The sequence below is a fragment of the Dipodomys spectabilis genome, unplaced genomic scaffold, assembly GCF_019054845.1.
Source record: "Dipodomys spectabilis isolate Male_0828 unplaced genomic scaffold, ASM1905484v1 ptg000145l, whole genome shotgun sequence".
Classification (NCBI taxonomy): domain Eukaryota; kingdom Metazoa; phylum Chordata; class Mammalia; order Rodentia; family Heteromyidae; genus Dipodomys; species Dipodomys spectabilis.
Window position 1 is genome coordinate 13,222,555 of NW_024870822.1, and position 25,587 is coordinate 13,248,141.

At 36.1% G+C, this 25,587-nt stretch overlaps 1 protein-coding gene across 2 annotated transcripts in view; it reads right to left on the minus strand.

The window, feature by feature from the left end:
* Gas2 (growth arrest specific 2) overlaps positions 1-900 on the minus strand; it is a 109,917-nt gene extending 109,017 nt beyond the window's left edge. For both annotated transcript variants that reach the window (XM_042691660.1, XM_042691658.1), the window contains exon 1: positions 728-900. In XM_042691660.1, the coding sequence (XP_042547594.1) occupies positions 728-872 (145 nt within the window). In that variant the 5' untranslated portion in view covers positions 873-900. The remainder of the gene's footprint in view (positions 1-727) is intronic.
* Between the last annotated feature and the right edge of the window lie 24,687 nt (positions 901-25,587).

A 25,587-nucleotide genomic window follows, 5' to 3' on the forward strand; every position in this document is an offset into this window, starting at 1 on the left:
TAAGTCAATTTGACTCTTTGGGAAAAAATTGTTAGTAGATATAGGGTTGCTATACACTTGTGATCTTTTAAATGTATGAAGTTATTCTGCGCATGGTCAAATGCTATTCTGTGAATATGCCAGACACAAAAGAAGAGGCATATTTAGCATAAGACAGCATTTTTCTCAGCAATAATTTTAGACAAGCACATAAAAAGAAAGGGTAATTGGAAATAAAATTTTGAGTTCAAGGTTAAATGACTCTGGTCAGCTTGTTTGGACAAAGGATAGATATTTTTGCTCCTGAGTTTGAGTATTCAGCAATTTTAGAAGGTATGTTAGAAAAGGAAGGCACAGAAATCCAGTTTTAAGAAGCTAGATTTCAGACTAGCCTGTGAACAATGTCAAAGGAATAGGTCAAATTGGTCAGTTGCATGAAAGAAAAGTCAAAAATATATAAATGAAATAAGCTATTTGACCATGTATTTCCACATTTCAACGCAAGTTTTGGAATTATGAAACACTATTAATATGAGACACACTGGGAAATTCATTTAAATTTTCCATATGCTTCAAATTTCCCATAGGAAGCCCCCAAATAGTGGAAGTCTTTCTCTCCAAGGTGCTATCACATGTTTAGTTGAAGTATACTATAAGAGAATATAAAAAAAAAAAACATGTACACACACACAGACATACACAGATTGTTTGTTGTCTTTGCTCACAAAATGATATCTTATAACCTTACCTAGTAGATTTGTTAACCACAGGGCAAGATCTTCTTTCATCGGGAGTAAATTAGCTTCATGTCTGCTGGCCAGCCACTGGCTATACTGATGCATATCAGATAGACCAGGTCCACTGCGTACCTTTGGGCTCAGAGCAGTACACATTATTTATCCACTCAAAAGATCTGTTTAGAAAAAAAAACAAGAAAGTAATTGCTTTTATTTCAGATGTCTTTGGTTAAAAATTTTGCCATTGTAACATAGTAATGAAGCAGATATATAGTTTTTTATGACAGATCAGTTATTAATTATTAAACTGTATGCAATGTTATTTGCTTGATTTGTGCTGGCCCTCTCTTTTAGTCAAACCACCTGGTAACAGCAGCAATCAAAGGTCAAATAGAAAACCAAACAGAAAACTCTTAGCTTGCATAAAGCAATATACTTGGTAAGGGTCAGCTACTCAAGGAAGAAATCTCATTTATCCAAGCACAATAAAACGTAGTTGATTTAAAATTTTAATGTTTAACTTGGTAACTCCCATTGTTTGGGTTAATTTTTGAAACAACAGATTTTCACAGAATTTAAGACTGAATATTAGCCGTGACAGTGTTTGCACAATTTATGTAAACATGTAGTCATTGTTCTTGACTATTGTCCAAAAGATTACACATAGCATTTGTTTCTTTGGAGATGGCCAGGAAAAGTTAAAGTAGTAAATGGTTGGCAGAACAAGGAGGTATATTCTGAGACTCTGACTCTCAGAAAATAAAAACCAGAGAGGTCATGTGACTAAACCAAGACGATTTAGCTAGACTATAACAGAATTAAACTTGAGGCTTGGTCTTCATATTCCAAGACCAACACTCTTTCCCTAAATATACATTTTTAAGAAACGATTAATCAAGAACCCAGATTGAGCTGGGCGCCAGTGGCTCACACCTGTAATCCTAGCTACTCAAGAGGCTGAGATCTGAGAAACACAGTTCAAAGCTAGCCCAGGCAGGAAAGTCAGTGAGACTCTTATCTCCAATAAAAGACCACTAGAAAACCAGCAGTGGTGCTGTGGCTCAAGCAGTAGAGTGCTCGCCTTGAGCTGAAGAGCTGAGGGATAGCACTCAAGCCCAGAGTTCAAGCCCCACTATCAACAAAAAAAAAAAAGAAGAAAAAAAAAGAATCCAAATTGGTAACTCAAGAATTAGTCTAACAAATATTGTCACAGATGTTCTTGTTTTGGTTTTTTCTTCTCCTGTCAACTTATTCTTGCTCTGTATCTTTCGGCTTTTTTTACATGCTCCATTTTGTTTCCAAGTATTATCAGAGCAGCAATTATTAAATGTAATATATCTGATATAAGAGATTATTTCATTAACTTAATAACCTTATGCCTATTCCACCATTATCTGAATAATAGAAATAATATTTCACCTTAAATATAGTATATATTTATGGACCCAGTCTATAGAATTAATTAGTATTGAAGGAGTTTCAATGACAAATAAAAACGTTTAACAACATGTAGTTTAGTTTCTATAAATAAAACACATGGAATATCAAATGTATTACGACTGAAGTAAACTTATATAAGAGTTCAGCTATATTTCCTTATATAGGTTATTATATGATAAGTATAATATAATATATATGTATTACCATAGAAGTATTATATGATAAGTATAAGAGATCTTAGATTCTCACTTGGGTTTGATTCTTTGAAACATTATATAGCATCACTTTATAGTTAATCTAGAACTCTTACTTCACTTAGCATAAATTAATTTCTTTTAGAAATTACTTTTAAATAAATAATATAATCTTGGTTAAAAGTTTAAAATGTGCTCATTGTCCCAATATTAGAAAATACTGTTGGCAAAATGGAGTAAATACCTAAACCGCATCATAAATGTATAACTTAAAGGCATCATTTTATTTCCAGTGCAATTACACTTTTAAGTAACTTTTTGAAAATTTTACCAAAAAATTCCCTTGAAAACCTTCTCTATGTTTCTTTGTCTCTACAATGAACCAGTATAAATGTGACATACCTTGTTATTTGTATTAAATTGTCAGTATAAAAATCAGAACATGATCATTGTCTTTTCTCTCCCAGATAATAATGATATTATTCATATATAAAGTTCCGAGGTTTAATCCAAACTTTGAGATTAAACACCAAAAACCTAAAACAATTTTTTTTTCCTTCTAATTCTCTAAGATACATGGTCAATCACAACAAAACAATGCTTTCTGTACGATTTCCAAAGGCTGGTTTGGCAGGCGTTGGAAACAAACATTTAAGTAAGCATACATTTAAGCACATGATTCATACATTTAAATAATTAATTGAAATCTTAAAAGGGTTACCTCTAAAGTGCCTTTCTTCTCAAGACACATCTCTCCCACTACTTTCCTGAAAGTGAGATGTGGTGCATCAGTAACTTTACCTACACCCTATTATGTGCTCTGCAATTTCCACTGAAGCATCAGAGCCCTATTTTGCTCTACAAAAGCAAGAAGACACCTCAGGTTCTTAAGCTCATTGTTCAGCAAAGAATTCATCAAGGGATAGTTTACAGAAGGCCTAATGGTGTGTAGCAATTTCAATGAGCCAGTGGGACACAATCCTTCCCTCAGCTCTTCTGAACAGTGATGTTTTTATTTTCGTGGACAGTAGCACATTTATTTCTCATGTAATCTGTCTTGCGTTTTGCCAGAAATGTAATTCAAACTATCATCCAATGTGAACAGGTAATCATTAAATAAAAACTGTAAGAATAGTTAAGCAATTTTTATTTCTATACTCTGTCATCAAAAGTTTAGATGTGTGTGTGTGTGTGTGCGTGTGTGTGTGTGTGTGTGTGTGTGTGTATAGCAGGAGAGCAAGAATAGTTACAATTACTGAAGAAACTGTAATGAAAGAAAAAAAGGCTTACTGGGTAATTAAATTCAACAAAAGTTAAACATTTAAAAAGCTGACAATTTACAGAAACCTAAAGTCATCCTCATAGATAATGATTCTTTTTATCTGACCCTTATGAAAAGAGGTATGATTGTCAACACAATTTCCTTTTTTTCCCTAATTTTAGGTTATTAGTACATTAAGCGTGACTCAGTATGTAACCTGAAAATCAAAAGGTATAGCTCTTAGATAGAGATGTGATGAGACAAGGACAGGAAATATGGAAATGGATCCCGCCAGCAGGATAAATACATTGAGTTTAGAAGAGTTTAGAAAAAAACTGGTATAAAAGTTAATACCCAAATAAAATAGTAACTACAAGATTTGATATTTTGAAAATTTTAACAAATGTTGGATGACTCTGGACAAGTTGAAATGTGATTGTTCATAAAGAACAAACTATATCCAAAAAAGATCATTTCAGTTATTTCTTATGAATGCATTCCAAAGTTTCCTACAAAAGATGTCAAGGGGTAGCTTTTAAAGATGGAACTGAAATGGTTAATGATGGAATAGATTGAAGAGATTAAAAAGAAAACAAATCTTTTGTATATTCAAATATTTAAAGATATCTTAAATAGCATTCACCTACCATAAGTATTTAAAAGCACTGATCAATAACTTTGGTAACTTAAAACCAAGCACTTTGAAAAGAGGTAAGAACTCAAACACTTCTATGAGTCAGCTTGACTACAGCTCCTGCAAGGTTCGTGGGTCTACCAAAATGTGTATAACTCAACTCTTAGGATTTGAAACTCAAAAAACAAACTTAAAAATATGCAGAAACAAAGTAAAAATTCTTCAAAGATTGTCAGTGTATTTTTCTTTCTTTCTTTCCACAGTAGAAGAGAGTCTGGAATAACAATTATGAATATGATGAGATTTGAACAAACCCAAGGGAAGAAGAAAAAAGTTAATGACTGTGTAAGTAAAAGATCACATGTTTAAAGACTGTCTAGTCTGTTGCTCCAGAATCCCAGCTGTAGACATCATAGTTTTGACCCTGGAGGAAAAGGATATTTTTATGCCACCTAGAGGTGGCTTTTATTGAATTGCTTTTATTATGACCAAAGCTCTTCTCTAGACTTATTTTTGGCTTATCTCTAAACTGCTTGTATATTAGAGAAAAATAAGTAGGGAAGAAAGAAAAAACGTAGGGCCAAACAAGATACATGCTATATCAGTACTGTCTTCTGTGCAATTCCATGAAGAAGTCAGATGATGAACCCACTGGTTTGCCATTGAGAAATGATTCTACCTTATCATAGGACTTTTTGTACCTGAGTACCACACTATGTACAATAAAGGTTAACTCTTCAAAGGTAATTGTGAGCATTAAATATTATGATCCTTCTTGAGTTCTAGATTTTGATTTGATGTTTTATATTAATAAAATCTCTACGATCACCATCAGAGAATGAGCCAAAATATAACTCTCACTGACTTATTTTTTCTTCACTGACTTATTATAGAGAAACAAATTCTGCCACAAAATAGGTATCTCAAAATCACTGAGAAAAGGAAATAGAAATGGCAGAAAACTGCAAACAGATAAAGCATTAATGTTATAGCCATAAATATATATATATTTTTTAAAAACCAAAGTGTTCTTCCTGTTGAAAATGCTACCCCATTGAAAATATATGAAACATTAGGATCTAAAATAAATAATTTATGCTTTTTAAAATAAAGTTTTTAACAAGTTACATTGCATTTGATACTAAAGATCACAAGCTATTAAATAGAGGTGTTATACTTATGGACATCTCATATCTATCTATCTATCTATCTATCTATCTATCTATCTATCTTACCTCCCTCTCCCTTCCCACTGCTTTCCCTTCCTCTCTCATTTTTTTCTTATCTTCTCTCTCTTCTCTCTCTCCCTTCCCCTCCCTCCTCCTCCTTTCTGCCCCTGCTCCACACTCTCTCAATAAGTTGTGATAAATGCAGTCAGAGGTCCTATTCTCCAATGAACCCTCTGTAGTACTGACTTCACCTCAACTTTATGTGGTTCAGTTGTCACACAATGCCAAAGCAAAATTTGTAGGCTGTTAACCCCCAAATCCTTCCCAAATCTATCAAGAGAAAATGTCACCTTTCAAGCTGGACTCAAAGTCCAAACAATTGAGGATGGCCCTTGAAACATTGTGAAGACTTTACTCTGATATGATTTGTTTTGGATAACCAATAATATCACCACACAATGTATATTCTCCACCCATATGAATGCACACAAGTTAAGCCAAGTGTCCAATCAGAAAGAGCAGTCCTCCATGTAGACAGAAAGATGGTTTTACATTTTGTAATGAAAGTCTAGCTCTGTATGGGAGCAACTTGAACTCAAATTTTTAACAATTTCCAAACATGAAGAGAGAGGAGTATTCAATGTTAGTTTCCTTAATTATGCGTCAAAACCTTTAAATTAAAGAAAACCTTATACAGTTTATCTAGAAAAATTAATAAGGACTAGAGGGCTATGAAGATATTTTACCCAAAATAATAAGGTTATTTAGACAAATAAATAGCTTTCCAAGATGTTCAGCAGATCCATCGTGCAATGCTAGCTCTCTTCAAATGTGTCTTTCTTACACCATAGTTCCAAGATCATTGCATTTGAATGAAATGATGCTACAAAAATAAGTCCTTCTCAAATCATGGTCGAAAACAAAAAACAAAAACTAGGACCAAGTGGTCTTATGTTTTCATTGGTTCTCACTAGATTATTCTTCCAAATAATGTAGCACTGAAATTTAAAATTCTTTCACATTAAAATGAAACATAACTTGGGTAGAAAACTATGCAAAAGTCATTGTTAATATATATATTATACATACATGCACACATATGCACTCATATACTTGTGTGTACACGCCTGAGACTTTTGTGCACATAGAAAATTGAGCAAAAATTCCACTAAATTTACCTTGTAAACATTTAATACAAACATTTATACAGACAAGACCCTTCCCAAAAGATAATTTCTACTTTCACTGTAGTTCTTTCCCCTAATCAAAAATCATGGAGCGGATTACTCAAGAGAAATGAAAAGATAGTGGATGTTGTTTAGAAGTTTTACACAAAAGTCATTCTGTAAACAAATTGCTGGAGTTTGAACCAAGGTGACTTAGGTCTTCAAAAATCTTCTAACGCTTACATTGCAAACTTGTAGCCTTGAAGCACAACTTTAACGTACATATCATACTCAAGATTACTTTAAGACTTAACATTTCACTCTATATATGAGCTTAAGATTTGGCCAAGGTTTTGTGCCAAACTACTGGAAAACTCAGTGGAAATCATAGGTAAAATAAATTTTGTCCATTAATTCATTTCCCAGTAAAACACAGTCCACATCAAGGTAGGGTGTTCTGCAATAATGTGAAGAAGTGAACCCAAATTTAGTATAGACTAAGATTCAAGCCAACAACCCTTGTCAGAAAACCCTGAGGGAGCCCTAAGCAAGGCTCCCATGAACTGCAAACCCATACCTCCTCTCTGGGGTCCTTACCTTCTCTTAGGCAGTCAGAACCTGGACACCCATGTTGGAAAGAATCACTACCATCACCTTCTCCACAGTTAGAGGGAAGCATTACTTGAAAAGAAGCTCATTGACTAATTTCAAAGACAAGCTGGGCAAATCAGATCCCAGCTGTAGTTAACCTGTGTTCACAAGACTAAGAGAGGCTGGGGAAAAGAAGCAATGAGCACAAGGGTTTGTTCTTGGCCTTGCTTGTGTGGATCTCAGGGGACAGGTGGGAAGGAAAGGAGGACTTCCTCCGCCTGGCTGGTGCACCCAACCTGTCTGAGCCTTTATTTAACAACCAGGAGGCCAAATGGGTGTTCCTGTGCACATGCAGATCTTATTTCCTCTGCAGAAAACCTCCCATACACAATTCATCTAGCTTTGTTGGAGAGGATTTAGGGGGAAGAGGGGTAGAAAGATGGTAAGAGTAATTCTGTATATTCTTGCTGTAAAAAATGAAGTTGAAGGAGATGGAAAAGGTAATGGCTGTGGACACCGGGATAAGGGTAGGTAGAAAGAAGGGAGAGACCGAGAGAAACAGAGAGAGAGAGAGAGAGAGAGAGAGAGAGACCCACAGAGATAGAGACAGAGTTAAAGTGACAGAGAAAAGAGAGAGACAGAGTCAAGGATAAAGAGTTACAATCAGATAGGAAGGGAGGCACAGAGACAGAGACATAGAGGAGAGGGAGAGAGAAATAGAGAGATTGGGAGAAGGTATTCATCTCTATGTGTGTTGGAATGTACAAAATAGAATCTGTTAACTCATGATTGCGCTCTCTCTGTTTCAAACACTAAAACTTTGGCTGTCTGTGCCAAGTGAAGTGTGATCTTACCACGCTGAGTCGATACAAGTTAAATTTTGCCAGAAGAATTACTTCTTCCAAAGCAAAGCTGGCTCCTCTGCTTTCTAAATTCCAGATTCTAGTCTACTTTTTCGGATCTGGACGAAAATAAGATACCGTACAAAACTGCAGAGCGGATGGAAACACGGGCTTGCCTTTGTTCGCATACATAATAAAGTTCAACTTCATCCCACTTCAATCAACACAGTGCCCCCCCCCACCAGCCCCCAACCAAGTGCTGTGTCCTGAATCATTCCTCCTTATCTTGGCCTCCCTGGCTCAACCAAACGATGGAAAAACACCCTCTTCTCAGCCCTTTCCATCCACACCACACCACACCGAGCTTGCAGCCCTGTGCACATATGCATATGTGTGCATTTACAATCATGCGCTAATTAGAAATCCTCACTTCTGCCCCTGGTTGGCTGAGCGGTCCCAGCGGGCTTTTCGGGCTGCAGTGGTTTGGATTGCTCCACAATAGGACGGAGGAACACATGACTGTTTCCAAGAAATCAGAACGTAGCCCACTGCAGGGACCACCGAGGCCATCGCCATGGCGCTCACCCATCCCCACCGCAGCCCACATCCCGGAGGTTCTTAGGAAAGCGCTGCTCCCTTCCCGCCCCCTTCAGCGCCAGCCGCGCAACACCAGAGCCGCAGGGGCTCCCGCCACCCCGGCAGCTGCGGAGCCCCGCATGCACGCCAGCCCCCAGTCGGCGGCAGCGCTGGCTGCAGAGCTGGCCCAACCCGCCCTTGCTCACCCCGGGGTCCAGAGCTGGGCTACCGACGGCTCAGAGGCGCCAGGGCTGCGGGGTGCGCTCCCGCAGCGTCTTGGGGCCGACCCCCTCCAGGCAGCGGTCCTGCAACCGTGGATCCCCGCACCCCACCAGCACGGCGGCAGCGGCAGCAGCTACAGCCGCCCTGCCCCTCTTCATACTTCTGTGATGGCTCCTCTTGGTGCTGTTTGGGGGACGGGAGGGGGGGGGGGGAACGACTTTTTCCCTTGCCAGAAACAGATTTCCTACATTTCATCAGTCCACAAAGACAGAGCGGAAGGAAAATGCTTACTTTTTTTCCCCCCCTTGGTGGACAGCAGACGCAATTGACACTGATTTACCCTTCAAATGGGGAGATATTGTATTACAAGCTTCTGGCAGCAAATCTGAGATTGGGGGCCAAGCTTCAGCCCCTTCTTATGCCCCCCCCCCAATACTAACCTAGGAGGGAAAGGATGGGGGTTGGGGGTTGGGGAGAAAGGATCATATTTAACTCCAGTGATTTAACAGAGTCAATGGCTTTAGCACAATATTAAAATTGGGTGTTGGAAACTTTTTTTTCTTTTTTTCCTTTCCTGGCCTGTAATTTTTTTGCAGACTCAAAGATATGAGCTTCCCAGTAACTTGGGCCACTCTTCATTGCAACGTGAAGAATTCTGATGTCTTACAATCCTCTTTAAATATCAGATTTTAGCAGGCTGCACACAACGGCTGTTTTCACTTTACGAAAGGAAATATAATTCCACCCTCCCTTCTCCAAGCCTTAGTTCAGCATTATGTTGAACATTATAGACAATTTAATCCAAGTGTTGTTTATTAGGACATGTATTCTGAGATGAAAAGTCCTCCATGAAATAGACAGATGTTTGACTGTCTGGTTCACCTTTGATGACCAGAGGCCTACTGGTAAGAACCTAATTATCCCTGACTATGGAATCTTCAGACAAATATCACACTTGTGCATGCTTCTTAGGTTCATTTCCATGTTTCTCAATCCAAGGACTATGGTGGCATGATACTGGTGTTGCCAGTCTCCTTTGATGTTCCTGTGTTTGGTGATTTACTCTCTGAGTCCCACCGAAATAAGAGAATCTACCTGTAAATCCACAATAGCAATAGATGAAACTAAGTTCAGATAAAATTTTAAAAATATGCTTTGTATTTATTATTGCTTTCTTATGAAAGTGGTTAGTTGTTCTAACACACTCAGAAACTACTCATTTGCTTGTAATAGTAGTGAAATTAAAGAAGAAAGAAAAATACACACCTTCACAGGTCTGGAATACTGAGCTCCAAGCTTTTGATTTTCATTCAACTATAATTCAGTTTGAGGTTACAAGGGCTAGGTTGAAATTTCTCTTTAGTATCCCCCCCTCAAAAAAAAGAGGAAGCAATCATTCCTCACATTAAAGATAAATAGCATTTTAAAAAGACACATGTAACTGCTCATATATATAGATATAGATATAGATAACAACAAAACATACAGAACATTATTGGTGAATTTGAGTAAATAACTATGAGTAATACAATTTAACCAGATCTGAGTTTCTGAACCAATTCAATTTAAGTGAAAATACCAACATCCTTGCTAATTTTTTGTGACCATCAAATCAACATCCAATCAATATTAATTAATGTATTTTCTGGGTCATAAGAAGACTTAAAATAGTACATTAGACTTTCACATTGTTATAACTTTATTAACTCCCCAGATATAAATATTCTGGTCACACTGTTTAATTCACATGCTATACAAAGCAAAGTGTACAGTAACATTTTTATTGATTACAGAACTAGGCTAAACCTAGATGTAAAATGAGAAGGCCTGTAGAGCACTGCAGAACTTAATCACTTCCTCTTGATGACCTACCCTTAAATATTGTTAGTTTTAAATTATGCATTATATTTGATCCTTCATCCTTTTGGGAAGAATGAAGAAGGAATGATCCAGAAAAATAAACCATACCCATTTTCTTTCTTCCCAGTCCCAGAGTTATGACAAAGAGATGCAAAGCAAGGTTTCTGAAGTGGTGTCAAAATGTGTCCCCTGCTAAATCCTCCTAGATGTGTCACGGCTCCCATTGAATTTCTTTTTCAAAGTCATTATTTCTATTCACTGATAAATTTATCAAAGATAAGCTTTAGTCCACAAATCTTCATTTGATTTAGTCTCAACATAAACTCTTCACCTTGAGAAACCATAGTCTAGAGATTATTATAGCTTATTTGATGCGAAGATAGAGAAGAAACTGTCCCAATAATGACATAAAAAAATGTCTAAATAAATCCTTGAAACTTAGTAGAATGAAAAAGGTCAAGATAAATTTAAAGAAAACATAGTTCATTTTTTACAATATCACAGTTCAAGGATTTTAATATCGAAGGAGTCTGGGTTTTTCAGTATTTCTGGTATTATAAACAATCAATATTTTCCTAAACATATACTAACCTTTTCTTTAATAAATGCATTTAAAATGAGTGATAGAATATTGTATTTCTCCTCATCTATATGCTACCTTCTAACTCTTTATTAGTCTGTCCAATGTAAGTAAAACATACTTCTGAAAAATGATAATATAGAGATTAGACAATACTTTCCAATAAATTTAAAAAACTTAAAAAAAGACAATATTTTAGAAAACGTATAATAAATTTCAAAAGGTGCTTAAGAAATTCTTGTATTTTGAAACAGCTTTACGAGAACAGGGAAAGATGGTTGTTTGGAAGCAAGGGAGAATTATGACACAAAAAGCAGCTGAAGATGAAGTGGGAATGCTGGGTCTGTCGCCATCTTAGCCACGTGGTGGATGATAAGGGATTGGGTTTAACTGGTGCCATATTGTTTTTGTGATGGTGGAAGGTGAAGTCTACCTCCCAGGTGATGGAAGTACCCGAATTCCTAGAGGCAGGGGCAGGGACTTGGATGATAAGTCCTGTGCTTTGAACTTAAGAGGTGCTTGAGTTTCCTGTGACCCTGCCTCCTGACACTGACCCTGTTTAGGCTTAGACCAACCCAGTTGCCATTACACCATGCCTCTCATGTTCCTGTGTCTCCTGTCTCCTCCGGTCACCCTGCAATCCCACGTCAGCTCTCAATTGGAGTTGATCTGGTTTTTTATATTGTTTTTCTGCTCTTTCTCTCCTCTCCTCCTCTCAGGGCTGTTTTCTGACAATGTATTTGAGGGGCTGTTGGTTCTCTGAGACAGGAGCCTACCTACAGATGCTGGCTCTCCAACAAAGACTCCTAATTCAACCTCTCAAAATAAGGCTTCTCCATTTCACGTCAGCTGAGTTACTTTATAACAAAGACATGCAACAGAACTGAAAAGAATGCTGAAGAAGCCATTTATTAAGTCAGACAGCTTTTTACACTTCATGGAAATATTTCATTGGTGAAGTAAATGTGTTCATCTTTCCCTTCCTAGCAGCTTAGTCCATTGTACTGGTAGCCCTCAATGCCATCTGTCTGTCTGTCTGTCTGTCTATCTATCTATCTATCATCTATCTACTGTGTTGTTTTATGCAATGTCATATTTAAAATTTAACATTTTACATTAAAAATTTAACATTTTACAAGTCCTAGAATTATACTTACAAATAGTGTTAGGAATAAAATTGTACTAATTTCTGAAATTTTAGCAATAAATCTTACTACTTTTCACTACCATTCTTTCAAAAAATCAAAGAATATGTTAAATGAAAGAAATCTCATAAAGATTTAAGTTTTGCTTCACATGTAAAATACAACTTAAAAAATCTATTCTTCATGGAGAATTTGAAACTTTATTAATTCAACATAACAGTAGCATAACATTCTTTATTGTGCAAGAATAATACTTCTGTAAATATATGATATATGTACGAGTATATGTCGTGCTTTTTTCCACAAGGAATATATTAAAATTTATAAAATATGCTCTGTGACTCATTTAGTTTTAAATAGTCTATGAAATATATAATGTGTTGTGACTTCTTTTATCTAGAGTTGAGTGTTTTAAACATTTTCCTTCCTTAGAGATTTTTGTTATTTGTACCAAATATCATTTTAATAATTCTGTCATCTTAACTACAAAAATCTTAAATTTAATTAAAAAGTTTAACATAAAGTATTGTCATTACATAAGCTTTACTGTATTTGCACTGCTGATCTCCAACACTTGGAACACCACAGGACACATTGTAGCTACTCAACAAATAATGAATGAATGAATATTAAAGACAGCATCATTTCTTAATAGTCATATAGTCTTAATAGTCATATTTTCATGGACTATCTCTAATTTTGTATTTTGAAACTCAAAATAGAAAACTAATGTTAAAACAATGCAACAACTGATGGTTTTATTTCAAAGCCAGGAGCGTTTTGTCTGGTAAAATGTAACTAGATTTTGCTAAAACAGATGCTTGTCTGCATGCCAAGCTTATAAATGAGGTCAGTTGATGTCAGTTGTCACTTCATTAAAGACCAAGGTTGATTTGGTCTCAAAGTTTAATCATAACCAATATAATGTGATTGAAATGAAAAGTAATAGAAAACATTACTACTACAGTGGCTTTCACTTATTTTTTAATTGTGACCTGCAATAAGATATACATTATAGAACAGACACATAGAAACACACTTAGACACACATAACTTTAAACACAAAAATATCTGCCTTACGAGTTATTGCATTCTGGTATTTTTCTGTTTGCCATTATGCTAAGGCTCTTTGGTGCTGTTCAATTGAAAAGACACATTGCTAGAAAATGGCAAAATTTATTTCATGACCCACAGTCTGAAACAAATTTGACTGTAAGGAAATTGAACTAAAGAAGAAATTGTTCAATAATGAGGAAGAGGATTAGTGAGATAATTTCATCATAAAAAATATAGCATGGATATGTGGATAGAGTAACCAACAATAGACAAAATAATATCATATCCCAAACATCATACATTGTAACACCTTGGTCTTTGCTCATATAAATCAGAAAAATATTTTTACCTTTTCATTCCTGCCTCTGAAGAATTAGATTTGTTGCTTTAGAAACACTTCACTCATTGTTGCCTTCTTTGGGGTCTTTTGATCTCCCTGGCAGAAATACTGCTTGGGTTCAGTGTTCTGAGCACATAGTAATTCTTTTGATGTCTGATTTAAAACAGTGTCACAGTTTTTTCCTTATAAATCTATCTCACTTGCTAAATGGTAAGTCCTAGAGAGCAGGAAGTAGATTATTCATATTTACAACACAAGTGTTTACAACAATACTAAATTAGGCAGCAGAGATGAGGAAGGAGTATGCTGATTCCTGACCAACCTGGTTATAGGACTGATCCCTGCTATGCAGAAGGCAGCAGGGAGAAAACATGAGAACTTACCTGGAAAAGAACTAAAGCATAGGAGAGAAAGGAAGGAAGGAAGGAAGGAAGGAAAGAAAGAAAGACAGAGTGATGTTTGGAAGGAAAGAAGGAAGGAAGAAAAGAAGAAGGAACGAAGGAAGGAAGGAAAGAAAGAAAGAGATGTTTGGAAGGAAAGAAGGAAGGAAGAAAAGAAGAAGGAAGGAAGGAAGGAAGGAAAAGGAAGGAAAGAAGGAAGGAAGGAAGGAAGGAAGGAAGGAAGGAAGGGAAGGAAGAAGGAGGGAAGGAAGAAAGAAAGAAAAAAGAAAGAAAGAAAGAAAGGAAGGAAGGAAGGAAGGAAGGAAGGAAGGGAGGGAGGGAAGGAAGGAGGGAGGGAAGGAAGGAGGGAGGAGAGAAAGAAAGAAAGAAAGAAAAGAAAGAAAGGAAGGAAGGAAGGAGGGAAGGAAGGAAGAGAAGGAGGAAAGGAGGGAGGGAGGGAGGCATGAAAGGAGGGAGAGAGGGAGGGAAGGAAGGAGGGAGGAGAGAGAGAAAAAGAAAGAAAGAAAGAAGAAAGGAAAGAGAAAAGAGAGAGGGAAGGAGGGAGAGAGGAAGGAAGCAAGGAAGGAAGGAAGGAAAGGTGGTAGAAGAGAAGTGAGGAAAAGAAAAAGAGGAAAAGAAAAAGAAAGGAGAAAAGATAAAAAGAAAATGAGAGAATTTGATGAACTGTATCAAATCCTCTCCTGTTTAACTTATCTTTAGACAAACAGTGGTTTAATGGTTTAGTCATTTATTTTTCAACCTTCTCTATGCTAGGTGATGTTTCATGCTCTGTTCATGTGGAGCTCAGAATGCAGTAAGTTTTTAAAAAAAATTATTGTGAAATTACTGAATTGTGAATTATTATTGTGAAAATACTGTACAGAGGGGTTATAGTTACACAAGCAAGGTAATGAGTACATTTCTTATCAAGCATTGTGGCCTCCTCCTTTGTTTTTCCCTACCATCCCGTCCCTTCCACCTCCTCAACTACACCCCCCAACCCCCCCCCCCCCAAAGACCCACCCCCTCTAAAATTGTAAAGTTCGTTTTTTGACATAGTGTCTTGTACATCTCATTGTTGCAATGGGTCAATCATTTTGTTTTTTCCCTTCCCCTCCCCAAATTACACCAACACCAAATACAGTGAAAACAGGGGTTATACCATGGGAGAGGGACATACAAAGCAACAAAAAAAAATCACATACTATCTTATAAATATGTTAGAAACAATAGAAAGGAAGAAAAACCACTTGTGTCCCTATCTTGGAGTTCATTTCACTTAACATCATTTTATCTGACCTTTTCTGCTTGTCTCAGACATATACTAGTTATTGTAAATAAGGGAAACCATGGGACCTATGTTTCTTTGGGCCTGGCTTACTTCACTTAATATAATTTTCTCCAAATCTTTCAATTTCCTGACAAATGGGGCAATGTCATTCTTTCTGATGGAAGCATAGAATTCCATTGTGTATATATACCACATTTTTTGGATCCATTCATCTACTGAGGGGCATCTGGGTTGGTTCCATATCTTAGCTATGGAAATAATGCTGCTATAAACATAGTTGTGCTGGTAGCTTTAGTATGGTGTTGTTTGTGATCATTTGGGTAAATGCTCAAAAGTGGGATTGCTGAGTCATAGGGGAGCTCTATGTGAAGTCTTTTGAGGAATTTCCATACTACTTTCCAAAGTGATTGAACAAGTTTACACCCCCACCAACAATGCAGTAGGGTTCCCTTTCGTCCACATCCTCTCCAGCATCTGTTGTTATTATAGTTCTTGATTATAGCCATTCTAACAGGGGTGAGGTAGTACCTTAATGTTGTTTTGATTTGCATTACTTTTATGGCTAGAGAGGTTGAGCATTTCTTCATGTGTCTATTGGCAATTCTTTCCTCTTCAGAGAAGTTTCTCTTTAAGTCTTTAGCCCACTTAATTTATTAGGCAGTTGTTTCTTTGAGGATTTGTTTTTGGGGGGTTTAATTTTTTGAGTTCCAAGTATATTTTAGATATGAGACCCTTGTCTGGTGTATGGCTAGTGAAGATCTTCTCCCAATCTGTGGGCTTTCTATTGATCTTGCTAGCTATGTCCTTTGCCATGCAGAAGCTCTGCAGCTTTATGAAATCCCATTTGTCCAATGTTTCTTTGATTTGTTGTGTTTCTTGGTCTTTATTGAGAAAATTTCAACCTGTGCCAAGGAGACCTAGGGTTTCTTCTATTATGTCCTGTAATGTTTTCAGGTTGTCTGCTTTGACTCCAAGGTCTTTGATCCATTTGGAGTTGATTCTGGTGCAGCGTGATATATAAGGATCTAGCTTTAGTTTTCTATGGTGATTAACCAGTTTTGCCAACACCATTTAGTGAAGAGGCTGTCTTTCTTCCATTCTGTTTTTTTTAGCTCCCTTATCGAAGATTAGGTGGCTATAGGTCTGTGGGTTTATTTCTGGGTTTTCAATTCTACTCGATTAGTCCTGAGGTCTCTTCTTGTGCCAGTACCAAGCTGTTTTGATTACTATGGCTTCTTAATAGAGTTTGAAGTTTGGTATTGATATTCCTCCAGCACTGTTCTTTCTGTGAAGGATCATTTTTGCTATTCTGGGTCTTTTATTGTTCTATGTGAATTTTTGGATTGTCTCTTCTATTTCCTTGAAGAATGAGGTTGGATATTGATAGACATCGAGAATGCAATAAGTTTTTAAAGACCATATCTAATGGCCATTTACATCTATTAAATTGCATAGGCAGGACACGGACTCAATCTCAGTCTGACCAATTAGAAATGCATGTGTTTATTTCACAACATAAATGTGAAGAAATGAGAAGAAACTTATCTCAAGAAATCCCTCTCTCTCTTAGCCCCTCCTTTTCTCCCCCTTCCTTCCTTCCTTCTTTCCTTCCTTCCTTCCTTCCTTCCTTCCTTCCTTCCTTCCTTCCTTCCTTCCTTCCTTCCTTCCTTCCTTCCTTCCTTCCTGCTTTGCTTCTATTTTATTTCGCTTTAAGGAAAATGGTAAGAATCTGTATAGGTTAACATTAAAAATTTCTGAGAGTGTACTAGAATAAATTAATGTTCAATTGTTGAAGTGCAATAATGAAACTTTCTGAAAAAAATAAATAGATCATATTTGAAAAGATATTGAAAAGATTTTTATCAGATATCCTAACTTGGGGCCAGTATGAACTGTACTTCTATAAAAGGTGGGCACCGGTGGCTCACGCCTGTAATCCTATCTACTGAGGAGGTTGAGATCAGAGGATCGCAGTTCAAAGCCAGCCTGGGCAGGAAAGTCCATGAAACTCTTATCTCCAATAAACCACCAGAAAACCAGAAGTGGCACTGTAGCTCAAGTGGTAGAGCTCTAGCCTTGAGCTGAAGAGCTGAGGGACAGTGCTCAGGCCCAGAGTTCAAGGCCCAAGACTGACAAAACAAACAAACAAACAAAAAAAGCTCAACATCACATAGTGACCTTAATTCAGGAATTAAGTTTAAATATATTTGGGCATATAAGAAAATACAAAAACATGTAGTAGAAGACATTTGAGAGAAGATTTCTGAACAGAAGTCAGATGGAAGTCAGAGAAGTGTGACTCTTACTTAATAATTTCTTTAAATATCTCTTCACTCAAGCAGGAGTGCACTGAACAGTCAAGAGACTAAATGAGTCTGTAACAATTGGCTAGATATTTTTTTAAATAATAAGTTGATTAAAAAATTTAATGATAGCCCTTAAGGCTTAATCAAAGGCCAGAGATAGATTTGATTTTCAATACTAATATTTAAACACTAGTGAAAAAAGAGCCACTATGTTTAATACTTAAAATATAATAATCTCAATTAAAACTTTGATTATGTGTCAAAGTAAAATATTAGAGATGGTTTGAGAAACAAACCAATGTCAATGTTGATGGTTGTATACTCTTCATTTCATATGTGACAGACACATCAATGTATAGAGTAAGTGCAGTGAATAGCTCCATCTGAACTGCCAATGCAAGTCTATAGGAAGATTCTGTTATCCTGAAAAGAAATCACTATGGGTCTGAATCTAAAGAGGTGAAAGTGTGCTGTCATCTATTAGTGATGCCTGCAAAAACTATAGGGGAAAGACTTGAAGGAAATACACACTTAAATTTTGTTTGTTGTTTATAATATATATATATATATATATATATATGCCCATAGCTAAGTGAATATTATAATTTCTGAACCTTAGTAGAGTTCTGAAGAAATGGAAGTAATCTGAACCATTGAATATTCTAACCTATAGTTAGGAAATTATATACAAAGTGTTAATTTGTCATATGATTTATCTGTGCTAAGGGGACATCAATGGCTTAAGAGCGTGGTACTCATAAACTGAAATGTTGAATTGAAACTCCTTTGTACAACTACTTAGAGATAACTTTCTAAAACAAGTTTAAAAAAAGAGAAAAAGAGACAATAAGTATGCATTAGTTGAAAACAAGAAGAAAAAAATAAAAAGTATGAGGAATGCATATTGCAACCCTATTTAAAATTAAGCACTGAGTTTATAACTTGCTCCCAAAGTAGCATTTCTACACCCCAAACGGTTTGTCCTATGAATATACAACCTATTTAAATTTTCAACTTATCTTGCATACTAAGAGCAGATCCTAATTTTGCTCTTATAACTTCCTCCATTTATTTGGATAGAAAATCAGAAATTATCATTTCCCAAGGAGTGTTTTTCCTTCATACTATTTTCTTCAATACTGGTATCAATAAATTATTTAACTGAGACATGCTTTGTTCTTTCTAAAGGAGATCGAATCCTAACTTCCTAGAATACCCACTTCATTATATTTTAATGAAATGAGAAACAAATTAAACAAATACACAAATAAAACTAATACATAATGCAAAAGAAGGTGAGTATCTTATGCAGGAAACCAACAGGGAATTGGTAGATTATGTATAAGATGATTATTCAAGGGTATACTAATAAAGTGATTTTGAGCAGAGAAACAAAGGATATGTGCATGTTATGCAGAGCCCTGAAGACTACTCTTGAAAAAGGAGCAGCCATGGCTAATCCTCTGAAACAAAGGGACTCTACAATCAATGTTCAAGAAAATAAAGGTGGCTCTATGACACGCAGACACACGGGGAGCAGAGGATAAAATCAGCGAGAAAATGAGAGTCTGTCCAGGTTCTACAAGGCCCTAATGACCTTTCCAAGGCTTGCTTTTCTTACTGAATATGGTAAGATTTATAATTTTGAGCTGTCATTCTGACTTCTTATGGTGAGATTATATAGAAGCAGGGCAAGTGTAGAGAAAACTGTTTAGTGACTTTTAGTAATAATTCAGAGAGGAGGTGAATGTGACCTGGATGAGAGTAATAATGAAGTTAGGGTATGTAACTGGATTTGGATATCTTTGAAAGGAAACTCTTCTCTTTTCATAACAGTTCTTTGCTCTGCAGAAATTTCATCTTAAAAGACAGATAAGTTATGTAAGTGATAAATACTAGTCTACAAATCTATATTCTCTATTATGCCTTATGATATTTATTTTAGATTACTATTTAAATTCTATCACAACTTGCTGGTAGAATAATATGTTGTTTGAGGAAAGGAAAAAAGTGACTCCCTAGATGGTTTTTTGACATACTGAAAACTGAACTCGGGTACTTATATATTTGCTAAGCAAAAGTTGCCTTCAGTCCTTTCTGTTTTAGGTATTTTCAAATATTGTTTTGTAGTTTTGGTCGACTAGCCTGGTCTTCAGCCCTCCTATTTCCTTCCAGCACACATATGAATGCATGACACCCAGTTTTTTTGGTTCAGATAGGAGTCTGACAACCTTTCTGCTCAAGTTTTTCTCTAACTGGAATCCTCCTGATCAGAAAACTCTGAGTACCTAGGGTTAGAGTCAAGAGCCATTGATTCAATATTTTTTGCAAGCAGTGTCAAAAGCTATCAGTCCAATTATTAAAATGGGAACCATGTTGGGGGCAAAGTTGACTTGTTTTGCTTTGCCTGATTTCAGGGGAATGCAAGTCAGGTTGTTACAGTATCTTGTTAACTTGTTCTAGCATGTTACCTCTAGGTAGATCTGTCTTGCAGCTTTCTCTCATTTGGCTCTGTAACAAAGTAAAAAAAAAAAATCCTGCCTTTATCCAGTGTCAGATTATATTGTCTATCCATCTAAAAGATATGTAAATTTTGTAAAAGAGGAAGCAAGGGTTGAAAAGGTCTGATTTGTTTTGACCACTGTCTTTTCTTAGTCTAATGCACATTTTCATATTTTGCTCTTTTCTAATGTGACTATTACATGCTTTCAATGTCTCTGCCTTTCTTTATTATGATGCTTCTTTTTACCCACTCTCTCCTATGTGATCAAATTTCCCTATGATCATGAATTTCTGTAAGCTATCCCAAAACACTTTATAAAAATTAAAATTAAGGGCTGGGAAGGTGGCTCAGTGGTAGAGCGCTTGCCTTGCATGCTCAAGGCCCTGGGTTCGATTCCTCAGCACCACATAAGAAAAAAGCCGGAAGTGGCGCTATGGCTCAAGTGGTAGAGCGCTAGCCTTGAGCTGAAGAGCTGAGGGACAGTGCCCAGGCCCAGAGTTCAGGCCCCACAACCGGACCCAAAAAAAAAAAAAAAAAAAAAAAAAAATTAAAATTAATGATCTGTGAGAAAATATTAAAAGTTTAGTGAGTAAAAATGGAAAAGATCCAGTATAAAATACAAAAGTGGGTAAGTACTTATGAGAACTGCACTAACTCATCCTGTGAAAACATCACCAGTAGGGACACAGGAACCAATACCTCTAATGTGTACGCTAACCCGGAACTGCCTGCAATTACTTCTGGCTTGTATGTCCTATAGCTAACTGGCTAATGAATTAAGTACAGACATGGGTTTTTTTTGGTTTTTAAGGGGAGGGCAATTTATTTCTCTGCTTCTCTATTAAACAAGTTGTTTACAGAAACTGCAAATAAAAAGTTACAGGCACTTGCAGTCCTTAAAATAAATTAAAAGTTGACAACTTTTCTTGTTTCTTTCCTTTCTTTCTTTCTTTTTTTTTTTTGGGTTCGGTCGTGAGGCTTGAACTCTGGGCCTGGGCACTGTCCCTCAGCTCTTTAGCTCAAGGCAAGTGCTCTACCATTTGAGCCCTAGCGCCACTTCCGGTTTTCTGAGTGGTTTATTGGAGATAAGAGTCTCACTGATTTTCCTGCCCTGGCTGACTTTGAACCGTGATCCTCAGATCTCAGCCTCCAGAGTAGCTATGATTACAAGCATGAGCCACCAGCTCCCTGCTTGCTATTTATTTATTTTTTTTTATTTTTTAAGTATGAGTCAATTAAGAAAAAGGGCAGGACCTGGAGTGAAAACCAAACGTGGTGTTTAATTGTTCATACTATATTGTTGTGGACTTGTGAAAGTGTAAAGTTTGGTAATAAAAGGCCTTTATATTTGTGGGTTTTTTTTCCAATTACGGCTTATTTGCATGATGCATATGCATTATACTTGTCCTGCTGCTGTTTTTTGTAATAACACCAATGGGTAACTTCTCCACATCTGGAACCTTAGGAAGCGCCCACTAATTGGTGCTGGTGCCTGTCATGTGATGAATTGATTAAAAACAAAAAGAGTGAGGAAATTATCCAGATCATTTCGCTAAGGACTTATGTGGCTGAAACTCCTAAGGAGACCATGGAAGGCATCACATTTCAGAAAGTGTGGCCAGGTTTAAGACCAAGTAAATCAAGCCAAGAATTAGGAAAGATATCCGCTTCTCACATATGCTATTATTTTACAGTTCATACAAATTATAGATGTGACCGAAATAAATATACCCCAATTTTCTTTGAGACATTTTAGCTCCTTGCTGATGAATATATTTGTTCACACTTTTATTCAAACAATATGCCATCACCCATTACAATATTTTTTTTATTTTAAGTGAGATTATTTCTACAAAATTACAGAAAGCAAGTATTACTCAAGGAGGTACAGGAAGTACAAAGTCTAAAAGAACAGAATGTTTACTTGACTTCAGAACTATGCAATTATTGATAAAATTTCATTTTCAAGCCCTTCTAGATACACTGCAAGGAAGGGGATAAAGTAAGGCTCTACACTGAGAAGGAATATGTTTTTACATCTTATGGTTTAGTTTAATTTCTTTACTGAATAAACAGATAAGGCATTTATAAACCTTGCCAAACCATGCATTATTTTTTTCATCAAGGCCAAGACACTATTTTTTTCCAAAACAAACATGATTGCCACACTCTTAAATTGTTAATTTCAAAACATACAGTAATTGTTGTTTTTGTTTTTGGGAGACCACAAATCAACTTGTTAATTGACCAAGAGCTAGGAGAGATTCTTAATGCTTCTGGAATGCTTCCTCCATAGGCCAACCTTACCCCAGAGTATTTGTATATTATTTTTAACATTTAAATTTGTAATGGAACTTAGGAGTCTTTATTGGGTATCTAAGATAGGCACTATGGAAATACAAAAATTAAACACAAAGTAATTCCCTCGAAGAATTTTCCATATGGGCAAGGAATAGGTATCAGAAGAATATATCTATAGCAGAATGAAATAAATGCTAAATATGGAGCAAATGATACTTTGTGGGAGAATGAAGAAAGGCAAAATAGGCATCATTCCAGGAAAGAGTGTGGGAAGGACAATTTGGGGATCCTCATCAGAGAAGTGGAGCAGGGATTGATTTTAGGCATGGGGACCTGAAAACAGTCTCAGGAAAGGGGAAGTAGCCCAGAGAAGCAGATGTTTCAAATAATGTTAGATAATAATGGGAGCTAATCAGATTTTCAGATGGTCTTGAACACCACAGTGAGAAGTTTGGATTCATAATAATGTATCTACTGCTTCACTCGATTTCCTCACAGATTTGGTTATCAATTCAGTTTTTTAAGCATCTCAGAATTGCATTTTATTTTATAATCATGAGGACTATTACATAATTTTTATATTATCCATGACTGTTTATGATCTACTTTTCAGTTTGTAATAAGAAGAAATGCCACCTTTCTTAGAAGAGTGAGTATCTTTTATACTATTATTTTTAATATTGATTGTATTAATTAGAAACAAAAGAATGGGAATAATTCCAACTACATGAGAAATATTATTTGAACCAATAAGTGATAATGACTTCATAAGCTTTAGCCTGATTTTTTTGTTTAACATCCACACTCAAACAGCATTCAAGTCTCCAGTGTCTCTAGCTGTGTGACAAATCACTTCAGATTTAGTAAAAATGACTCCAAGTTACAATGATTACAGATGCTGCCAGAGATACAGGAAAGCACCGAGGAGTGGTTGCTACATAGCAGCTGAAATCTCAAATAGGAAAACCTGAAATGTTAAGGATCACAATGATCTACAAGTTTTCCCACTCATATCTTTGTTTTGGGGGACAAGATAACTGAAGAATTCTCCATGTGACTTGGCTTTCTTGGGGTAACATCTGAGTTCCCCAGAGAATGTTTCTCGAGGAGGACCCTGAAGGCAGCAGTATAAGCTACATGGAAGTTCTATGGCTTTGGGGGATCTGGACTAAAGAGTCACAGTGTCATCTATTATACTTAGTTCATTGAACCAACCACTAGCTCAGTTTCTCAGTGGGAAGAAAGACTGCCGAGGATTTTGATGTTATAGGTTCCATGCCATTTAACACAACTGTTTTATTCCTAATTGTCAATGGCCACATCTCAAGTTTTCTTTATATTCTCAGACATGTTATCAATAGACTTTTCTATTCAATGTCATTTAACACAACTGTTTTATTCCTAATTGTCAATGGCCACATCTCAAGTTTTCTTTATATTCTCAGACATGTTATCAATAAACTTTTCTATTCATTATTATTATTATTTCTATTCATTATTATAGTAATAATGGATATTATAGATATTATTTATTTCAAATAAAGATCTTCTATTATTATAGAAGATATTTGAAAGAGTGAATATTTCAACCACCACTTCCCATTTGCCTAATTCTTTTCATTGCTTAACACTTTATCACCTTGATACATGCTAATACTAAATAAATGTGCTGCTCCCAGTCCTAGGTACAAATATGATTATATCAGTACCTCAAAACAACTGTGATAAATATAATTGTTTCTTCCATGTGGATGAAAGATGGGACACAGAAAAATAAAATGCCTTTCTTAATGTCAAGTTATGCCTATCTGACTGTAAACTTCTGTTGTTCCAGACAAACACTTAATGCAACGTAATGCAACAGGGGTGTATTAGGAGAAAAAGTACAATGGCCTGGCCTCCCCTCTTTTGGAGCTCAAGATCACATGGAAAACATTTATCCATCTAGGGAAATCCTCTTTTTTTATCTCTTTTCTGCCATGCTGCATACACAGAACATAGTGTAAAATGCAGAAAGCATTGTGGAAATTTAAAATAATATTTTAAGACAGAGTCTTTACAATCAAAAAGTTGCATTGGAAATACTATGCATACTTTCACTTCAAAGTGTAATTAACCTGGGTATTCTTGCTGTTTGTTTTTTGTCATTTTTTTTAAGAAGAGGAACTCTATGTAATGAAGTTGGCCTATTGGATCTTGAAGATAGTAATATTCCTACCATGATGATGGATCTATTGAGTTCATGTCTTTAAATATTTGACTCATAAAAAAGAAGTTAACATATATTAAAACTCAGTTAAAAATCACACGTTAACAATCAATTAAAAGTCAAACATTACAAGGATTTACCGGAAGAATCTGATGTGGGGATGGTACCATGGAAGAAAGTGAGTGCTATGAGGCAGAATGGAAACACAGCTTCCAGGTGCAGAACAGTACAAACATTTGAGAAAGAAAGAACAAGATTGTCTAAGAGGGAAAGCAAAGTAGGTTATTTAAATGAAAGGTAAATTGCACTTTTAGGATGTATCATATAATAAAGTCTGCATGTATTTCTGACTTCTTAGCTCTCCCCCCGCCTTTTATTTCCTGAGTTCTTACAGGTAAGAATATTTCTGACAAAATTGATGAGTCCTTTTCTTGCCTCATGATAGAAACACACACACACACACACACACACACACACACACACACACACACACACACACATATGGGGAGAATAGAAAGATAGAGAGAGGAGAGAGAAAGTAAGAGTGTGAGACCAGGAAGGAGAGGGAGAGACAGGATATAAAAAGGAAATGAGAGGAAGAGAACAAGAAAGAGAAGAAGAAAAACTTTAGAGAATTAGAAAGAAAATCTGGCAGTGGACCAATATTAGTTAATTAAGCCATTTATCATGGATAGGGTGTGAACTAGGTTTTGTTTTCTGGACTCCTTTCTGAAAGAAATGCATTGCAAATACAATTTAAAATAGTCAATTGCCTATGGCTCTCATTCCAACCTATTCTGCTTTC